Source organism: Culex pipiens, chromosome 3 (assembly GCF_016801865.2).
Source record: "Culex pipiens pallens isolate TS chromosome 3, TS_CPP_V2, whole genome shotgun sequence".
Lineage (NCBI taxonomy): Eukaryota > Metazoa > Arthropoda > Insecta > Diptera > Culicidae > Culex > Culex pipiens.
In genome coordinates, this window is record NC_068939.1 from 98,587,097 (window position 1) to 98,607,718 (window position 20,622).

General features: G+C 37.4%; 2 protein-coding genes and 1 non-coding gene across 3 annotated transcripts in view; 2 read left to right on the plus strand and 1 right to left on the minus strand.

The window, feature by feature from the left end:
• The window catches only part of LOC120421389 (zinc finger and BTB domain-containing protein 14-like), an 88,898-nt gene that overhangs the window by 26,025 nt on the left and 42,251 nt on the right, over window positions 1–20,622 (minus strand). The window lies entirely within an intron of this gene.
• Window positions 1–20,622, plus strand: part of LOC120421391 (glutamate decarboxylase) — a 51,208-nt gene that overhangs the window by 8,991 nt on the left and 21,595 nt on the right. The window contains exons 2-3 of the mRNA XM_039584591.2: window positions 4,092–4,331; window positions 19,305–19,873. Coding sequence (XP_039440525.1) covers window positions 4,092–4,331; window positions 19,305–19,873 — 809 coding nt within the window. The remainder of the gene's footprint in view (window positions 1–4,091; window positions 4,332–19,304; window positions 19,874–20,622) is intronic.
• Window positions 3,964–4,036, plus strand: Trnaa-agc (transfer RNA alanine (anticodon AGC)). The gene has a single exon. It is a non-coding gene; the product is annotated as a tRNA-Ala (tRNA).

The window sequence follows — 20,622 nt, forward strand, 5'->3', positions numbered from 1 at the left end:
ATATTTGGAATATTGGTGAAATTTCGGTGTACAAAACAGCAAAACGTTGGTTTTCGCAAAAAAAAAAGGTTTATTGATCCTTGCACTGTAACTTGGATCTGGCCCGCAATTTTCTCTCGCACTTTTGACAACAACATTTCCAAAAACTAGGCAACCAGCAGTTGTTTATTTACATTTTCAGTCGCAGTTTCCACCAAACTGGACATTCGCCCTTTAAAATTGCGATTGACAGGTGAACAACATCGGCTCGCTTTGATCATTTTTTGAGAAAATTAAAATTTCCCAAGCCAGTTTGACAAGTCGCAATAGTGCGATCGATAGCAATAATTTAGTGAGAATTGCGCAATACTTATAAAACTAATGATTCGAAAACAACAAGACTGGTTTAAAATTCATTGCAAAAATTCACAGGCGTGTTTCAATCTTTTCGCGACAAGTCTTCGCCTCCCGGGTCTCCGAAGTGTGAAGATATGGCACGGAGAGAGGGCACTGAATACCGAGCAATGTTGGCGTCCGCCTCGGGATTCGAACCGGCGATCTTTGGATTGTGTGTTAAGAGCGAGCCTTACAGGCAGACCTTAACCTAATAAGCCCTTAATTCCTTAAGTTATTTTAATCTATTTGGGGATGAAAGGAATATTTAGGACATATTGAAAATCCTTACAGCCCTTAGGAATCCCGTGAACTTTTATAAGATCATAATTATGAAAATGTGGATAATGCTTGAAATTCATTGAAAAAAATAAAATTAATTTAAATGCAAAGGATTTTTGTTTTTAATGAAAAAACATGAACAATTTGTAGAACTTTTGGGAAGTATGAAAAAAAAATATTTAAATTGTAAAACTGACTGAATAAATTAAAGAAATTTCCTTTCAAGCTGATTTAAAAATGTTTCAAGAATTCGTCCTTTAAAAAAAAACATAAGCTGAAAGATAAAGCATAAGTTCGAATAACTCCACTTTGTAAGTACACTTGTATGAAACGCCGAGAGGTATACTGGAAAATTTCATTGAAAACTCAAAAAATAAAAAATAAATCTAGGCCATGGTTTTAAACTTAAATGCATAAATAGACATAAAAGTTATTGGCTGTTTAACAATCTAAGTCTTGAAAAACAAAATGTTTTGCATAAAAATCTTGTTGCGATACTGCCGCCATTCTAAGCATAATTGTCAATACAAAGAGACGAGTTGTTCCTTTTAATTCCGCTATATATTTTTAATATCTTGACAGATACGTATTTCGTCTACTACTTGCAGACTTCATCAGTGTTCTGTTCTCGACTGAAGGTTCAGCGCTGGTGTATCCATATTTGTAGTTACTGTAGGTACTACCTCCTCGTTCTTCTTTTGTGCCTGTATAGGTAACAGCTTAAACAGCCACGTTGAGCCGTTACCTGAATCCTTGTTGAGTAAACGTTTGTTGCCTGCCTTGAAGATTTCCAAACTTTCGGCGACAGCCAGCTTCGATGGGTTTGTGATGTGTCTTAAGATGACCGCGTCGCTAGTTGTGATGTTATGTCTAGTCCCAAAATTGCCAATTTTCGTATTTTTGCAAAAATCACATTTTCTAGAAATCATAATTCCGCGGCATTTAGACCGATTTAAAATCTTCCCAAATAACAGGGGGTAAAAGAATATTTTTTTAAATCTTTTAAATTTCAATGAAAATTTATGTGCAATCAGCAGAAACCAATTTAAAATGCATTCCCCTGCGTTTAGAATCATTTTTAGCATGTTTAGGTTCATTAAAAAATCTTTTGGATATTTAAAAATTTTCGATGTTAATTATCGCAAAAAATTGCTTTCTTCAAATCGTACATTTTTTTTAACTAATGCAAATGCAAAACAACTGAACTAGCGTAAAATGCATTTTAAAACACCTTTTTCATTAAAATGTTGAGACTACTTCAAGTTTTTTGCCCCCCGTCGACCCCGGGCAGAGCCGAGGGATTAAAACTTTTTTAAATATTTGTATCGGCCTTATTAAAAACAAATTTATTTCAAGCAATCCTAGCCATTTTTCTGAACGCCAAACTTCATTGAATTCATTCGTTGTATGATTTCTAAAGTTCACTGAAATGTTAGAGATAAAAATAAATAGACAATCGATTGTTGTATTTGCCTCGACTAGTTTCTTGCCGTTAGATTCACTTTTCAAAAAAGATTACTGAAATGATTTATCGATTTATCTTCCTTTGCTTCTTTACCAGGAGTCTTATCTACGCAATATAGATGTTTCTTTTTATGGAATCCATTGCCACGAAACAGGACTTGATCCCTCAGGAGTATATTGAAGGATTACGATAAAAATACAGTGTTATTTATGGTTTCTTTCTGTATAAAAAAAATGATGTTCAAATATCATTTCACCTGAAAACACACGCAAATCGCCTTGCAATATATTTTTTTGAGATTCATCATGCTGTAATTATTTGCAAACCCGCCAATTTCCCTTTCCACCCACCAAGTTTGCAAGGGAATTCCCACTGCGTTATTTAGCGTTTATTGCCGAAAATAGGAGAATAAACGGCCCGCACTCCAAATGCTCCGAGGGTGGCCTTTTAATACCAAAATCCCTTCAAGAGTGAGCTGTGTGTTATTAAATCTATACACACGTCAAACTCGACAGGCGAGGGGAAGTTTAATTCGCCTGGCCACCCTTCTTTTTTGGTCCGGAAAGTGCGAGGGAAATTCCTCTCCTGTAGAGGAGAAGATACGCTCTATCTGCGAAGGTATTTTCCCGTTCATTGAAACGAATGACGAGGACCCAAAAATTGATTCCATCACAAAAGGGGTCGACTCTTGGGTGTGGTAGGTAGTTCCGAAACATTTTTGTCCCCTGTTTTTGGGCCTTATCTCGGTGGTGTCTGCTATTTCATTGCAAGAATAATTGCTAATTGAGGATTTGGCGAGAGCTTAAGTTGTCTTTTTTAAGAGAAAGAGGAAGTTCGTTGGGTTTGGGGATGGTATCTAAAATTAGGTTTTATTGCATAGACGGTTCTGATGGCATTAAATGGGAAAGAAGATGATGAGCAAATATCGTTTTTAATGTAATACTTGAAAATATATATTAAAATGCACACAACAAAAGTATTATGTGTTTTCTAATATAACAAGATGAATAGAAGAGTATTGTTACTGGAAAATAGGGGAGAATGGCGAAACTTTATCCCCGATTTTTTTTTATCGCGCGGATCTCAGATTTTCACACAACATTTTTAAACGATTTGAAAACTTACTCAAGCTGATGGATTTTCAACTCAATATCACTAGCGTGCACAGGGTGGGGCAACATGGGGCAACTGCCACAGTATCCTCAGAAATTTGTTCTAATTTTAGTCAGGGGGCATCCATAAACGACGAAATTTTCAAAACGTCCATATAATTGCCCCACCTTCCTCGGGGAGCTGGGCACGCTACTCTCAATATATATCGAGCATTTTACTTCTAAGTGTAGTGAGTGAAATGAATCCATCTACGAATAACTTGGCGAATAACAAAACAACAGTTAATTTTAGAGTGTACAACATGATTTTTACTAAAACAGTTGAAACCAAAACCGCAATCCAAAATCGTCCTAGATAACGGTAAATGTTTCTGGCTTATATGCCATAAATGTTGCTCTCACTTTTTCGCGCCATGAGTGCACTTGTCCAATTAATTTTGAGCGCTGTTTAACTTTGCTCCAATTAAACGTGACCGGTTTACTTTCAAAAATGGTTTTTTTTTCATTGGTAAATGTCAGAAAAGTTTGGATACAATATTGTTCATTTATCAGGGGGTGTAGCTCAAATGGTAGAGCGCTCGCTTAGCATGTGAGAAGCACCGGGATCGATACCCGGCATCTCCAACTTTTTTTGTCGCTCCAATTAAACGTGACCGGTTTACTTTCAAAAATGGTTTTTTTTTTCGTTGGTAAATGTCAGAAAAGTTTGGATACAATATTGTTCATTTATCAGGGGGTGTAGCTCAAATGGTAGAGCGCTCGCTTAGCATGTGAGAGGCACCGGGATCGATACCCGGCATCTCCAACTTTTTTTTGTCGAGTTTAAACCTAAACATTTTTTCCATTCTCGAATTTTCCAGACATTATCCCGATGATCCAATCGTCGGACTCGGCCGAAACGCGCGAGTTCCTGCAGAAGATCATGGAGCTGCTCATCGACTACGTGAACGTCCAGAACGATCGGAAGGAGAAGATTCTCGACTTCCACCACCCGGAGGACATGAAGAAGCTGCTGAGCTTGGACGTCCCGGATGATGCCGTTACCCTGCAGCAACTCGTGAAGGACTGCGCCCTGACGCTCAAGTATCAGGTGAAGACGGGTAAGTTTCAAACGTTTTTTTTTTACTTAGAAAAATCAAAAAGAAAATTGCCAAAAAAAATGTGCACAAAAGGCAGCACAATTAATTGCAGAATGATGATGTCAGTGAGTTTTGAAGGGTCAAACAAACCAGGCGAGAAAATCCTCTTCCAGCATAGACAAACCCCTCGAAAATAACATCCGGATGGGATGGGATGGTGGATCAATCCAACAACCCCTCGCGTTTGACGTCAGCAGCGCGAACAAAACGTATTTTTCCTCGTCCACGTGCTCCCACAACACAGCAGTGTACGAAAAACGACGGATTACAATGGAAATAGCACAACAGACGTATATCCGGATCAGCTCTCACTTTTTGCCCAGGCCCCCATCCAAGGTTGATGTAGCATACGGTGGAAGCGGATGGCGAAAAGGGCCTTTTTGCCGCCGTCTGATTCTGAAATTGCAAACATTTGTGCCGGGCTGGGGGTAAACAGTCTGGTTTGTCCCATTTTCTACGTGCACTTGGGACGTGAGAAGGGTGGATGGACTCTTAAGTCTACTTGAGAAGGTGTTTCAGTCATGTCCTTAAGTATCCCCATTTATTAGGGAATGACTTCAAGCAGTTGTCATTTTTCTGAAACATTTATCTCATACATCATCCCAGCAGGAACATCAGTTACAGATTTGTACCCTAATTAATGGACTATTAGGGACATCCAGGTTGACTTGTATTGCTCCAGCAATGGTGGGAATAAAAAACGGAGGTCATTTCAATATCTAGTCCTGTTAAAATATCTAATTTTGTTATCAGAAAATCATGACCATCGGTAATCCATCGGACCACGGTAACTTAGTGTAAAAATTGTTATTTATCAGATCTTATGAGAGAATGCCAAAAAGTAAGACAATCACAACTCAAGTTATCGCACATGGGAAATCATTCAATCATTGATCGCGTTATTCATGTGTTATTCTAACTTTAAATAAACAACTATTTCTAATTTTTGAATTTAATATTAACTATGGGAATTTTTTTACAAATTTTCCAAATCCCAATTTGTTATTATTTTGTTTTGCTTAATTTTGCTAGAACTATCGGAAAAAATTGTCGAGGACATTACTTTGGTACTTTTTTGTGTGCATTTGTGCGATCTGAAAATTTTGCAGCTTAAAATTTGAACCATGTCCTAACTTGTCTCCAAATTTCAAAGTGCACTTATGTGCACTTTTTGAGTTATGCCATTTTGAACATTTTGATTCATGCAAGAAAATTAATAATTTCGCGTATACGCTTGGTTAAAATCACATTATTTACCTGCGGAGGCAGAAATAACGTACCTGCTATGTATGTTTTGAAATTGATTTGATATTCATGACTTTGTTGGTACTTAGGTACGTTTAATAAAATTAGAAATTCCTATTCTAAGTATTTTACAGAAACGATTCGTCGAATATTCATATCAGTTCGTTGTTGTGTTCTTTTGAAAGTATGGATAATAGGGACGTGGCGTTACATCGTGCTGCCATCTGATTTTTTTAAGTGCACGAGTGGAAAAGTGCTGAGTCATCGTCTAAAAATAGACGGCGTCCTATTTCGCCCAGCAAAATGATGTCGATAAAGTAGTCGGATTTGTCTGATCACGCCTTCCGTCGGACGGGAAGTAAATGTTGGCCCCGGACTAACCTAAAAAAAAAAAAAAAAGGTTAGGTCGTTAGCTCAGTCCAGGTGTAGGAGTCGTCTCCCTGGGTCCTGCCTCGGTGGAGTCGCTGGTAGGCAGTTGGACTAACAATCCAAAGGTCGTCAGTTCGAATCCCGGGGTGGATGGAAGCTAAGGTGTACAAAGAGGTTTGCAATTGCCTCAACAATCAAGCCTTCGGACACCTAGTTTCGAGTAGGAATCTCGCAATCGAGAACGCCAAGGCAAAGCTGTAGAGCGAATAATTTGAAAGTAGTCGGTTTCGATGAGAAAAAGTGGAAAACGTGGTCTAAAATAGCGACGCCATCTTCCTATAATACCGTAGTGTCCCTGTACGATATAACGAAGCACTATTCTGAAAACGTGAGAACTGCTTTCGAGTATATTTGTAAGAATTACAACATTGCAGAACCATCACATGATCAACTCAGGGAAAAACCACAGAGGAAAAACTACGCATGCTGTTCTGTAGCTTCAAAACGAGGTATACAAAAGCCCATTGAAGAAGTTCATATTTTAAGTAATCTAACGACAATCGGTTACATAGTGATTTTGATTTAGAAGAATTTATCGTGGAAAACGTGAATTTTGCAAGTGGATCAACCAAAAACGTGGACGAGAATCCACACAATGTTCCATAAAATAAACCGTCTAACATTCTAAAACACCGCAAAAATCTAATTTTAATTGGAGGGGGAGAGGGGGGGTCTTCAAAGAGAGGTGGATTTTAACTCAAGAAAAAGGGGAGGGAGATTGAACGTAAATCAGAAACTTTAACATAGCTTAAACCGCCATTCCGTGCATCAAATAGACAGGGCAAGAATATTAAAATTCACCACTTTAATGCATGTAGCCTCAAATATATGAAAAAATCGAAAATTAAACATTTTTTTTGGAAAAATATCAAAATTCATTTGTTTTCATTATACAAACAACACAAAAAAGTCACAAAAAAGCAAAAAAAGTATTTTTGGCCGCTCGCTTATATGGAAATACCCCATAGTGCGGTGGTTGGTCACTTTTTCGTTTGACACTTTTTTAGTTTGTACCCCGTTGGTTGGTCAAAGTCAAATTAAAAAGTGCCGAACTGTCACTTTTTACACGGCGCTCACGCACACTATCAAAACAAACGTTTGTAAGTGTGTGTAAACTCAGTGTAAAAGGGGTTTCAAACCAAAAAGTGACCCCGTTCGTTTGACATCAGTTGGTGTCAAACCATCGGGGTTTGAGTGTAGAATGAGTAACGTGATTTTCGAATGATCCCACTTTGTTCACGTCTAGAAAGTAGGAGGCTGTTCAATAGCGTGGCTCACGGATATATGAAAAAGACAAAAGTGTTCAATTTCGAACGCCTCGACCGGAATTTTGTACCAATATGGCCCCAGAACATAACCTGAAATTTTGAGCGTATTTGGTTAAGGTTTAGTACTTCCACCATTGACCTGAAGTTAGTATGGAACTTCTAAAAAATTACTATGGGAAATTTTCACTTTTAACCTTTTCATAGAGAAAGTTTCCCAAAACCCAATCAAAATTTCCTATTCTCAGGTTTCTTATAGTTTTTGATCCGGGGAACAACTTTGTAGAACATCGCAAAGCGCTAGTAATTGATCCCGAAAAGATACAGGATATTTTTTGGAGTACGGAAACAAAATTCAACGTTCTCTAAAAATTTGTCTGTATCTTTCCGGGATTAATTCCTAGCGCTTTGCGATGTTCTACAAAGTTGTTCCCCGGATCAAAACCCATGAGAAACCTCTATTCTGAAAAAAAATCATACGGCATAGGAAAACTTTCTCGAAGAAGAGTTAAAAAGTTGAAAATAAATAAATTAAATTTATTGAAATTTCTTTATAACTTCAGATTAAGAGTGGAACAACTAAACATTAACAAAATGCGCTCAAAATTTCAGGCTAGCTTCTGCGGTTATAATGCTACAAAATTTCGGTCGAGGCGTTCGAAATTGAACATTTTGAAGATCAAAGTAGGTCGCGCTGCGGGTCGGACGCAAATTTTTGTGCTCCTGTCATTTACATGGAGTTTTCATTTTTTAATGTTTGAGACAAAATTTAAATGTCTTCAAAATTATTCGAACGGTTTGTGAATGTTTTAAAACTTGTGAACCTGGTGAAGAAGGAAACTGTTTTGTCCGCGCCGGCCATCAACCAAGTGAATTACTAAATTCGCCTTACGGACAGTTTTATAACGGACGGCGCTGGGTGGCGATTGCTATCAAATTTTGGTCTGAAGAAGACTAGTGGAAGTTGGCCAATATGTACAACTAGGTGGAGCTGAGGGATTTGGATTTGTGCTTTCCGCGGCATAGAACAGCTGTTCGAGATCGTGTTGTTCAAACCCGGTGAGGAATTTCCTTTTGCATCCTTATTTAATTTTCAAGTGTTGCAAGACCGGCCGTGGCTGACTGGTTACGGTGTTCGCTTTATAAGCGAATAGTTCTGGGTTCGATTCCCATCTTCTCCCAACGAGAAAGTTAAGGAAATATAAATTCCTAAACATGAACAAAAATCAAAATTGCTCAAGGCGAGGTTCGATCCCCCGTCCAGATTCGCGGCGTTATGAGCTATGACTGGAATTAGGAATACTGTTACTGCTAACAATTATATACGCGCTGGATCTTTGTCCATTTGACGAGGGTCCGGAAGTTCTGAATAACGTTTGGTTCAAATTGATGCAACCGTTCTTTAGGGCGGGGCTTGTCGGTTCAGCGGAGGTACCTCGCGCTTGGCTAGCCAGCGTAGAAATGGGTCACCGAAGCTCGGCAGAGCTAACACCTTCCAAATGCCTAGCGAGTTATTTGCATGTATAGAATAAAAAATCTAAAATACATGGAAACAACTCAATTTGTAAGAAGCGGCCGCGTGGTCCCGTTTGATTGGTTGCACACACACACACACACAGGCGTTCGAAATTGAACACTTTTGTCTTTTTCATATATCCGTGAGCCACGCTACTGTTCAAGCACAAAGATGACTTTTTGCTTACTGGTAAATGAACTGTTTTATAATCAGTAGTATGTGTTTTATTTTGTCTAGTTTTTGACATTTTTTGCTGGAAATTTGTTGCGTCTCGATCGGTTAGAAGAGATTTTTCTTTTTTCGGGTGACGAAGAACTGCGGCGAGAGTGTCATTCTTCGAGGTCGCAGATAAATTCCCTGGCTGATTTTGGAATCCTGCAGCACTTCCTGGTCCAACGAAAAAACATCGCTAATTCTAGCAAAGCTGATCCACCAAACAGCGAAGATTTTCACTAAACCAGGTTTTCAAACGGAATCGAACAATAAGAACAGCTTCTGGATGGATACAACAACATCGACTCCATAAACATCTTCCATTCATAATTATAAATAATGACGATCTCGCCTTCAACTTTCTTAAGATTTTTTGACTTCAATTCCAGATCCTCAAAAGCCACACATTTTTCATTCTTGCAAAAAAAAACAATGTTTAATGATCGATAACAATACTCTCTCCTTTTGGCGAACAGTTAATTGGTTCCACTTTGACAGCTCAAAATTGAGGCCGTTTTGCAAACCACTTTTCTGCTTATAAACATTTTTTTTGTTGGTTATTTACTTAGATATTTTGCGGTTTTAACCTCGTTTCGGAAAGTTTAGACGCAGAACTACAAACATTAAACATCGATTTATTTATTTGAAGCCTTGAAGTCTTAAATCTGCTGTGTCGGTTCTGTTAGTTCGATTGATGTACCAAAATTCTATAAATTATCCTCATAAAATCGCAAAACATGCTGAAGTACCAGAAAAAATACTCTACAGTTCAGACTCGATTAACCGAAGGCCTCGGAAAATCTTCACTTCGGGCAATCGAATCTTCGGATATTCGAATCTAAAGTGATAAAGAATTGTTTGCAATTCCGTCGTGAAACTACTTACTTTTCCTGTCATTCTTGAACGACGAAATAGCCTACTTTTCTGTACCAAAAATAACAGAATCGAATAGCAACACTTTTCAAAATAAAAGCTGAAAAGTTCTACTTTTCAGCACTCAAATGGGTGCTGAAAAGTTGAACTTTTCAGCACTTGTTTTGAAAAGTAACACTTTTCAACATTTTTTTGATTTAAACGATTTATTGACAAAATATATGAAAATTTGACATAAAATTTCACTCAGTGTGTGTTTTTTGGAATTGCAGAAAATGTTGTATGGAACTCGTTGCAAAACTTGATTTTTTCAGCACTTTTCGTATTTATCCAACTCGGTGAACCTCGTTGGATAAATGTACGACTCGTGGTGAAAAAATCCTCTTTTTGCAACTTGTTGCATAAACTACTATTTAAATCCAGGATGGCGGTGATGAAATATTGAGAAAATGCATTTGGCATGCTAACAGGCAATCAATCACACAAATTTTACCAAAATGGAGTCGCAGAACTCGAATTTGATCTTCAGAATAAAAAAAAATACGAAAAATATTTTTTTTTCTTGATTGGTTCTTGATTCGAACTTCGGATAATCGATGCTTCAGAAAATTGAGTTTGGACTTGGCAAATTTTGAGCCAAATCGAAGCACTTTTGACGAGGATTTAAACAAAAATTAAAAAAAAAATAAAAGAAATATTACCAACTCAGCAAATTAAAAATTAAATGTTTTGTTAAGGCGATGCTGCTTAAAAAAAATCAAAGAAAAAAATACTTGTGCAATCGAAAACAAACTAGCAATTTTCAATGCTTTTTTTTATTTTTAAGCACTATTTCATAACCATGCAATTTGTAGTCTTTTGTACAATTCCAACAATAAAGTAGCCATTTGAAAAAAGTGTTCTTGTTTGCCTGTAATGAATCCCTTTTTCTATAATAGACCCGGGTCCACTTCAGGAAAACTACTATTTTTATATCATTTTTTTGCGATATTTGATGTTTTGATGCGAAAGTCAAAGGATATAGGATGAATCAATTGTGGCTTTTGATCACTTTTCATTGTAAAATTAAAAGATTTTTTAAATATTATAAAAATATAGCTTATTTTTAAACACATTTTTTCCCAAAACATAAATTATCATGTTTTATTCAAGTTTAATAATCTATAATAATGATTCTGCATAAATTCTTACGACTTAAGTAACATAAAAAAAACAGTATTTTTACTCATGAATCAAGATTGTTGATATAGGTAAGCTTTTGTTAAATGTTTCTTTAAAATAGTGCTTAAATACTCAGTATTCTTCATTTTTGTAAGTCCACTTTTGTAAAAGTTAGTTTCTACGATGTCCTATGTTGGACCCTTTTAATGTTGCTCGAAACTGAGTATTTTTTGGTAATATTTAGGTAAAATTCCTCAAGTTAACATTATTTCAACCAAACCAAACAAACCAAACCAACCAAAGTGAAATAATCTGCCAAAAAATGATTGAATAGTTAATTCAATCCTTAAAGAAAAATGATGTTTTGCTGTGAAACTTCAAGTGGCCATAGATGTCAAACAGATGACAAGAAAGATGTTGTTTTTTTAAATGAACTAGAACCAATATGATATAATATCAAACTGAAGGGAAACCATGTATGGGATATTGATTATTGCTGAATATTATCCAAACTCGTTTTTTTTGCGAGCAGACAAACTTTTCTCGTTTTAGGTGCTGCCTAAAAATGATGCAAAGATACACATCAAAGCATGTTCTCTTGTTCAGTGAACCAAAAAATAGTATCGGAAATGAGAACCCTTATTTTCCTCCACATCCAAGTTCTCCCCCGTCATCGAGTCATCATCACTATCATAATGCGAAGATAAATACATCAAAATCATACCCCCAAAATCCGCCCGCAAGCGAAATTCGACACTCCTCTCTAAACTTGGCCCTTATCTGCCCATAAAAGTCACATCCTGTCTGCAAAAAATGGGTGCCAAAGAAAATCTCTACTGGAAATTGTTTTCAATCCGCCACCCACACCCCCTCGTAGAATGGATGCTGTGCTGCAGGCAGGACCACATCACAAGTCAGGCGGGACACGTGACCGAGATTAGATCAATAAGTGGCAATAAATAGAAGGAAAAACCAACATTTCCTTCCCCTTGAATTTAATCAAGCGCTGTTATTCTGGTGTCCCTCCTCGAAATCCCTGGCTGGCAAAGTCTGGGAACCGTGGCGAAGTGCTGCCAGGAGCAGGTTAAAATCCTGCGGAATTCAGCGATGCGTACCGAGAGCAGCAACGTCAGTGGCAGGCCAGCAAGAGAGAGATGCTAATGTATTATGAATTAGGATTAAATTTCAACAGAAATTCCTCACCTTTTCCCCCTTGTCCCTTCTTTCTCTTAAGGCCCAAGGGCTGCATTTTATTACCGCTAATTCTATTATTCCGTGACGCCCCTGGGAACGACTTTGGCACGCGACGACAATGGCTCCCGCCAGGATGATGTTGAGAGCTCTTCGATTAAGGAGATGGCTTACGGTGAAAGGCGCGCTATTCAAATTTGTGTTTTTGTTTGTTGTGATGAAATGATTGATTGTGTGTTATTGTTATCACGTGTGGCCAGCTGGAATTTATGCTAATGCAATGGGAAACCACAAAAAGTAATTTTTGCAATTCTGTCGCGAAACTACTTACTTTTCCTGTCATTCTTGGATGACGAAATAGCCTACTTTCTGTACCAAAAATAACAGAATCGAATAGCAACACATTTCAAAATAAATGCTGAAAAGTTCTACTTTTCAGCACTGAAATGGGTGCTGAAAAATTAAACTTTTCAGCACTTGTTTCAAAAAGAAACACTTTTCAACATTTTTTTGATTTAAACAATTTATTGACATGAAAATTTGACTTAAATTCCCACTCAATGGGTGTTTTTCGGAATTGAAAAAAAAGGTTGTATGGAACTCGTTGCAAAACTTGATTTTTTCAGCACTCTTCGTATTTATCCAACTCGGTGAATCTCGTTGGATAAATGTACGACTCGTGTTGAAAAAATCCTCTTTTTGCAACTTGTTGCATAAACTACTATTTTATTTGTTACCCTATTCTAAAAAAAATTGATGAATCAAGCCAACTTTAATAGTAGTTTATGCAACAAGTTGCAAGACAAAGTTTTTTTTAGCACGAGTCGTCTAAAGAGGTTTACCGAAATGAATAAATACGACGAGTGCTGATAAAAATCAAGTTTTGCTACAAGCTGCATTGAATATTTTTTGCAATTCCAAAAAAACAGACTTTTGATGGAATTTGTTGACAAATATTCAGGTGTTTAGTAAATTCACCGTTAATTAAAACCAATATTGAAAAGTATTTTTTTTAGAAAATGTGATGAAGAGTTTAGGTTCAAACTTTGGTACACTCAAACCCCGATGGTTTGACACCAACTGTTGTCAAACGAACGGGGTCACGTTTTATTTTGACATTCCTTTTACACGGAGTTCACCCACACTACCAAACGTTTGTTTTGATAGTATGCGTGAGCGCCGTGTAAAAAGTGACAGTTCGTCACTTTTTAGTTTGACTTTGACCAACCAACGGGGTACAAACTAAAAAAAGTGTCTACCGAAAAAGAGACCAACCACCGGGGGTTTAGTGTACTGTGATTGAACGGAGAGGATAAATCCCGAAATTATCGGTTCATTTTCCAAAAAGTTACCCTACAGAAAAAAATGTCGGCAAGGGATATGATTTTTAGTTCAAACGAACGAATCTTTTCCGACTGGAGCGTGCAAACATTCGCCGCGAGCGAACACGACAGGCTGGCGACCAGCGGCTTGCTCAATCGCTTCACTCAGCGAAACAAATAGGGGAAATATGCCCATTTTAAGCCTAATAAGCGGTCGTGTTTGAATGATGCTGGATAATCTGAATTGTTCCTTGAAATTCACTAAAACCAAGTACACCAACGAGTAGAGCAACTTTCTGTGAACATTTCTGTTTATTTTCACTTTTATCAAAAGTTATGCTATTCCTTTTACAAGCATTTAAAAAAAATATTTCAAAAATTCATTCTAATCAGTCGAGTGCATTGGACCACGCCCGTTTTTCTATTTTCAGCTTAGTTCTTTTTAACTTCCAGCGTTCTTTTGGGTCTGCCTAGTGCTGTCAAAATTGATGAAATTTTAAGCGAACACTCGCGAAAAGTAGCTTTTATAGCGAAAGTTTCCTGGTAGCACTGGCTCACTCCAACAGGCGCTGCACCAGCATGTTGGTGGTGTTGGTGGCCACCCTTTGTTCTTTATTTGCCTTCGCTCCTCGCTCAGTTTTCTTCAGCCTTCGATTAGAATCGGTATTCAAAATTGAAACGTCAAAAGACTTAGCGCGTTTGATTTTGATGGTGCTTGCTAATTATTTACATTTTTCGGGATTATTTTTCAAGTGACTGACTAACTGATGTGCAAAAGAATATGTTGCCGGTAGTTGGAAGCAATTTTATATCTTAAGCGCTTTGAAATCGTTAGCGCAAGTGAAAAGATATTGATGGCGACTTTTGCGTGTGGATGTGTGTGCCACCAAAATGATGAGAAATGGTCTCGCAAAACAGAAATTATGATCAAAAGTGCATTAAATTTGATATTTTTGGCCAGTAAATGGCATGAATTTGCGTGCTTACTCGAGGCGGTGCTGTTGCTGGTAAGTTTATAGCCCAAATAGTATTTTTGGAGCTTTAATCGAGCATCAAACTCTCCATATGCCGAAGATATGTGTTTGATTAGAAAGTGTATATTTCCCCTACTTCATGATTTTTTTTCCTACTCCGTTCGTAAAGTCCGAGTCATACACGAATATGCTCAGAGAGGAGAGAGCCAGAAAAATACTAGCGCGGTGCTCATTTGGCCTGCACTACCACAGATTACCGTCAATTAGAATTTGGCATGATGGAAATTGCTGCCAAAAAAGTCCTTGTGTAAACAACAAAATTGCAAAATGTTATTGATATCATTGATTGTAAGCAATTTCTTAAATGATCAAAGCAAAGCATATCGCAAACTATTTTCAGTCAGCTAACGAAAATCGGTCTCTCTGAACCATTCGCTGCACTACCCGATTGGAGTGATAGGGAGAGCAAAGAGAGAGTGTTTTCAGTAACGATTGGTGTGGAAGTGACAAACGGTAGGAATAGGGATGTGGCGTTACATTGTGCTGTCATCTGGCATTTTTAAAGTGCAAAAGTGGAAAAGCGCTGAGTCATCGACTAAAAACAAACGGCGTCATATCACTCCCAGCAAAATGAAGTCGATAATGTAGTCGATTTCGATGGAGGAAAAGTGTAAAATCTGGTCTAAAAAAATAGCGACGTCATCCCCCTTTACATCAGAGTGGTTTTTCTTCCTCTAGATTTGTGCTCGCGTGTGACTGAGTCTTTTTGGAGCAATCAGGAACCTTGATTGTCGGTACCGAGATTCGAACCCAAGACCTTTAGCATATTGAACCGCGCCTTTGCCGTATCGGCCACCATGGTCCGGTGATTAAGCGATGTCCATATAAACCACTCAATGGGATGAACTGTTTGAATGAAAGAATGAACTCTGTTCACTATTTTTGAAAAAAATCAAAGTGCTGATTATCGAATCAAGAACAATTTTTTTGCGATTTTTTTTTTTTGTATCTTATTTTTGACATCATATTCGAACTTTGAGACCCCATTTTTGGTCAAAATTGAAAAGTTTATTGCCTTAAAAACTACCAAATGCATTTGAGCAGTTCTCTAGGATTTCGGTCATTCGATTTTTTTTTGTATTTTTTAATCCAACTGAAACTTTTTTGGTGGCTTCGGTATGCCCAAAGAAGACATTTTGCATCATTAGTTTGTCCAAATAATTTTCCATACAAATTTGGCAGCTGTCCATACAAAAATGATATGTGAAAATTCAAAAATCTGTATCTTTTGAAGGAATTTTTTGATCGATTTGGTGTCTTCGGCAAAGTTGTAGGTATGGATATGGACTACACTGGAAAAAAATGATACACGGTAAAAAAAATTTGGTGATTTTTTTTATTTAACTTTTTATCACTTAAACTTGATTTGCAAAAAAACACTATTTTTAATTTTTTTTATTTTTTGATATGTTTTAGAGGACATAAAATGCCAACTTTTCAGAAATTTTCAGGTTGTGCAAAAAATCTTTGAACGAGTTATGAATTTTTTAATCAATACTGATTTTTTCAAAAAATCGAAATATTGGTCGCAAAAATTTTTCAACTTCATTTTTCGATGTAAAATCAAATTTGCAATCGAAAAGTACTTTAGTAAAATTTTGATAAAGTGCACCGTTTTCAAGATAAATCCATATTTAGGTGACTTTTATGAAAATAGTCGCAGTTTTTCATTTTTTTAAATTAGTGCACATGTTTGCACACTTTTGGAAAAAATATTTTTGAAAAGCTGAGAAAATTCTCTATATTTTGCTTCTTCGGACTTTGTTGATACGATCTTTAGTTGCTGAGATATTGCAATGCAAAGGTTTAAAAACAGGAAAATTGATGTTTTTTAAGTCTCACCCAAACAGCCCACCATTTTTCAATGTCGATATCTCAGCAACTAATGGTCCGATTTTCAATGTTAATACAGTCGACTCTCTGGTTGTCAATATCCAAAGGACCGTCGAGGAAGAGAATCATCAGTTTACAGAACGATGCAAAATGAAGACTCGATTGAAAATATTTTTTTCTTTATACCCAGCTATGGGAGAGAATCATGGCAACGTCCATCAAACAAAAACAAACTAATGTCAACCACCCTTCAAAGCTTCGTTTCGCCAAAAAAAATTTCTATGCAAGCCATGAGAAAGTGAAATTATTGACAACCGGAAGAGATTTTTAAAGCAAACAGAATCCAAGGGACCGTCGAGGAAGAGATCCTTCATGCAAGAGAAAATATCGAGGAATAAAGCCAATCGAAGTATGCAGTTTGAAGGGACTGAAGAATTCATCGATAGATGGAGCAATATTGATATCGAGAAGATCGACAGCCAGAGAGTCGACTGTATATGAAACATTTGTAAAATTTTCCGATCTTTTCGAAAACAATATTTTCAAAATTTTCAATTCAAGACTAACATTTTACAAGGGCGTAATATTGAATGTTTGGCCCTTTTGAAATGTTAGTCTTGATTTGAAATTTTTGAAAATATTTTTTTTCGAAAAGATCGGAAAATTTCACAAATGTTTCATATATTAACATTGAAAATCGGACCATTAGTTGCTGAGATATCGACATTAGAAAATGGTGGGTTGTTTGGGTGAGACTGTTTTTAAACCTTTGCATTGCAATATCTCAGCAACTAAAGGTCGTATCAACAAAGTCCGAAGAAGCAAAATATAGAGAATTTTCTCAGCTTTTCAAAAATATTTTTTCCAAAAGTGTGCAAACATGTGCACTAATTTAAAAAAATGAAAAACTGCGACTATTTTCATAAAAGTAACCTAAAAATGGATTTAACTTGAAAACGGTGCACTTTATCAAAATTTTACTAAAGTACTTTTCAATTCCAAATTTGATTTTACATCGAAAAATGAAGTTGAAAAATTTTTGCGACCAATATTTCGATTTTTTGAAAAAATCAGTATTGATTAAAAAATTCATAACTCGCTCAAAGATTTTTTGCACAACCTGAAAATTTCTGAAAGGTTGGCATTTTATGTCCTCTAAAACATATCAAAAAATAAAAAAAATTAAAAATAGTGTTTTTTTGCAAATCAAGTTTTAGTGATAAAAAGTTAAATAAAAAAATCACCAAATTTTTTTTACCGTGTATAATTTTTTTCCAGTGTCCAGTGTCCAGTGTCCAGTCCATATCCATACCTACAACTTTGCCGAAGACACCAAATCGATCAAAAAATTCCTTCAAAAGATACAGATTTTTGAATTTTCACATATCATTTTTGTATGGACAGCTGCCAAATTTGTATGGAAAATTATATGGACAAACTAATGATGCAAAATGGCTTCTTTGGGCATACCGAAGCCACCAAAAAAGTTTCAGACGGATTAAAAAATACAAAAATTAAAATTGAAGAAAAAAGACCGATTTCGTAGAGAATTGCTCATTTTCCAATATTTCTTCACCGCCGTTTTGGCCGCCATCTTGGATTTATTTAATTTTTAATTACTTTAGAGTAGTTTTGGGGTCGTACTTAAGCTCGACAATCAAAAATAAGACAACAAAAAAAATGTTTCATGATTCGATTATCCGAAGCAATTTTTTTCCGGGACCTTCGGATTGAGTATGAACTGTAATTGTTTCAATATATTGTTTTTTGTTAAGTTTATGAATAGAGCTTGTTATATCTATTTCAGGCGTCCAAATTTTTCATCTTAAGGAACAACACAAGATTATTCCGCAAAGCTTTCCCAACTTCTCCAATCTTTGGTGTTCGTGTAATAATATTATGTATATCCCCCGAGAGCAAGCACGTGTGTTTGGTCGAATTTCCATTTCAATAGAATGTAATCAAACCAGATTTTGGCTTTTCAATACTTTGGTATTGACCTGATAGCAAAACATCAACCACATCCTGTTGTGAGCTACTGAAGGCAGCGCCGCATCTCCCTCAAATCCCAAAGTGTTTGTAATTGAATGAAAAATTTGCTCATACTTTCGCCACTGAATCCTTTCAAACGATGATGAATGACGGTTTCGACCAAAAAAGATATAGCTGGGGTGGGTGCGTTATGTCAACATGAGGGTGGAAAAATCTATTCTCTTTTATCGGGGAAAAGTTTTGCAGAATAGGGGATGTTTGCTGACATCTTCCGCCGTACACTTGAACGCAATCAGCAAGGTATCGCAGTAGGGTTGAAGCACTCGGCCGTAGAGTGTCGCCCTAATCTACTGTATAAACAACGGCTTAAGCGGGAGGAGTGAATTTATTAGCGATTTCTGGGATTGAAGGCATATGGTTTGCTTTGATTGGATTTGCATAATGTGGTGGACACAGAGAATTAAAGTTGTGGGCTAAATAATCTTGGGCGATGCCGCCACAGTTCGTGAAGTGAATCAAGCGCTGGGGAGCCTCGTCGGATTGATACGCTACATTTCACTCAATAAATGATTGGACTCATTGTCTGCCAGAGCTGAAGAGAGAGCCGTCGGGTAAATCCCTCTCGATCCCCCCAAATTTGCAACCAAACGAGACTGGGATTCAATTCGCTAGGCATGACAGACTGTTTCTGTAAAATGTACGGAATAGGACTAAACGAGAGGATTTTCTCAAATAATTAATGATCAAGATTATATGGTTCAGTTATCTCGGTGGCAGTGCTTGGGAAACCCCGATGCAGCCACGTGGTTATTATGATGGATCGATTCACCCCTAACGAACCTGTTTTGTCTACATTCCAGGTCATCCCCACTTCTTCAATCAGCTGTCCTGCGGGCTGGACGTGGTGTCCATGGCTGGAGAGTGGCTAACGGCCACCGCCAACACCAACATGTTCACGTACGAGATTGCACCGGTGTTTATCCTGATGGAGACTGTGGTTCTGACCAAAATGAGGAAAATCATCGGCTGGGAGACCGGTGACTCCATCCTGGCCCCCGGCGGCTCCATTTCGAACCTGTACGCCTTCCTGGCTGCCCGGCACAAGATGTTCCCGGGATACAAAGAGCATGGAGCCCGTGCCTTACCCGGTGAGCTGGTGATGTTCACTTCTGACCAGTGTCACTACTCGATCAAGTCGTGTGCCGCCGTGTGTGGCCTCGGAACGGAGAACTGCGTGATGGTACCCTCGGACGAGCACGGCAAAATTATCCCCAGCGAGCTGGAACGACTGATTCTGGAGCGGAAGGCCCGTGGACAGATTCCCTTCTTCGTGAATGCTACCGCCGGAACTACGGTGCTGGGTTCGTTTGATCCCCTCAATGCCATTGCCGACATCTGCGAAAAGTACAACTGCTGGTTCCACATCGATGTAAGTTTAAAATTACACTTCCTTCTCAATCATAGAGTGATATTCAAGACTGATTGCGTTCATAACGAACCTAGAATGATGCTTCTTTGGTGCTCCTAACGATTTATTGCTCTAACGAACAGCAACGTGACTGGGGGATCCCACGTTTATTCCTGTAGATTCTGAACTGTATTGTTGTTTGAACATTCGTGCTCAAACTTAAACTCAAAAACAACTTAAACTCAAACCAATTCAACGAATCATATTCGCGATTAACTTTACGCAGTTGGTCTGGTCGTTTAGAAAAGGAGGATTTTGATTAGACAAGTTAAGGTTAGGGTTAACAACAAAATATATATTTTCGCCGGACTCATGTTCAGTTCCAAAACTACGACTTAGAACACAGTTTCCCGATAATAGACCCTTGCGAAAAACAAATTTCCCTGTCCAATACCAACCAACGCACAGCGGGCAAAAACGGGTGAAAAAACGGATCTTTTGATGCCGTCAGTTTCTGCCTGTCAAAAGTATCATTTTTAATGTAAAAAATTACGAGTAATCGATTAAAAAAATAATATATACGTTGAAACTGTAAGAAATAATGTAATTTCAAGGTATTTTCGAAAACATATTAAAAGGGGTTAAATGGGGCAAAATGGGCCCGTGCCGTCATTTGCCACCAATGAGAGTGTCACCAATCGATTTCTCGTGATTTTTTACATAAAATAAGATACTTTAGAAGTGCGGCAAACTACGGCAGTTGAGGATAT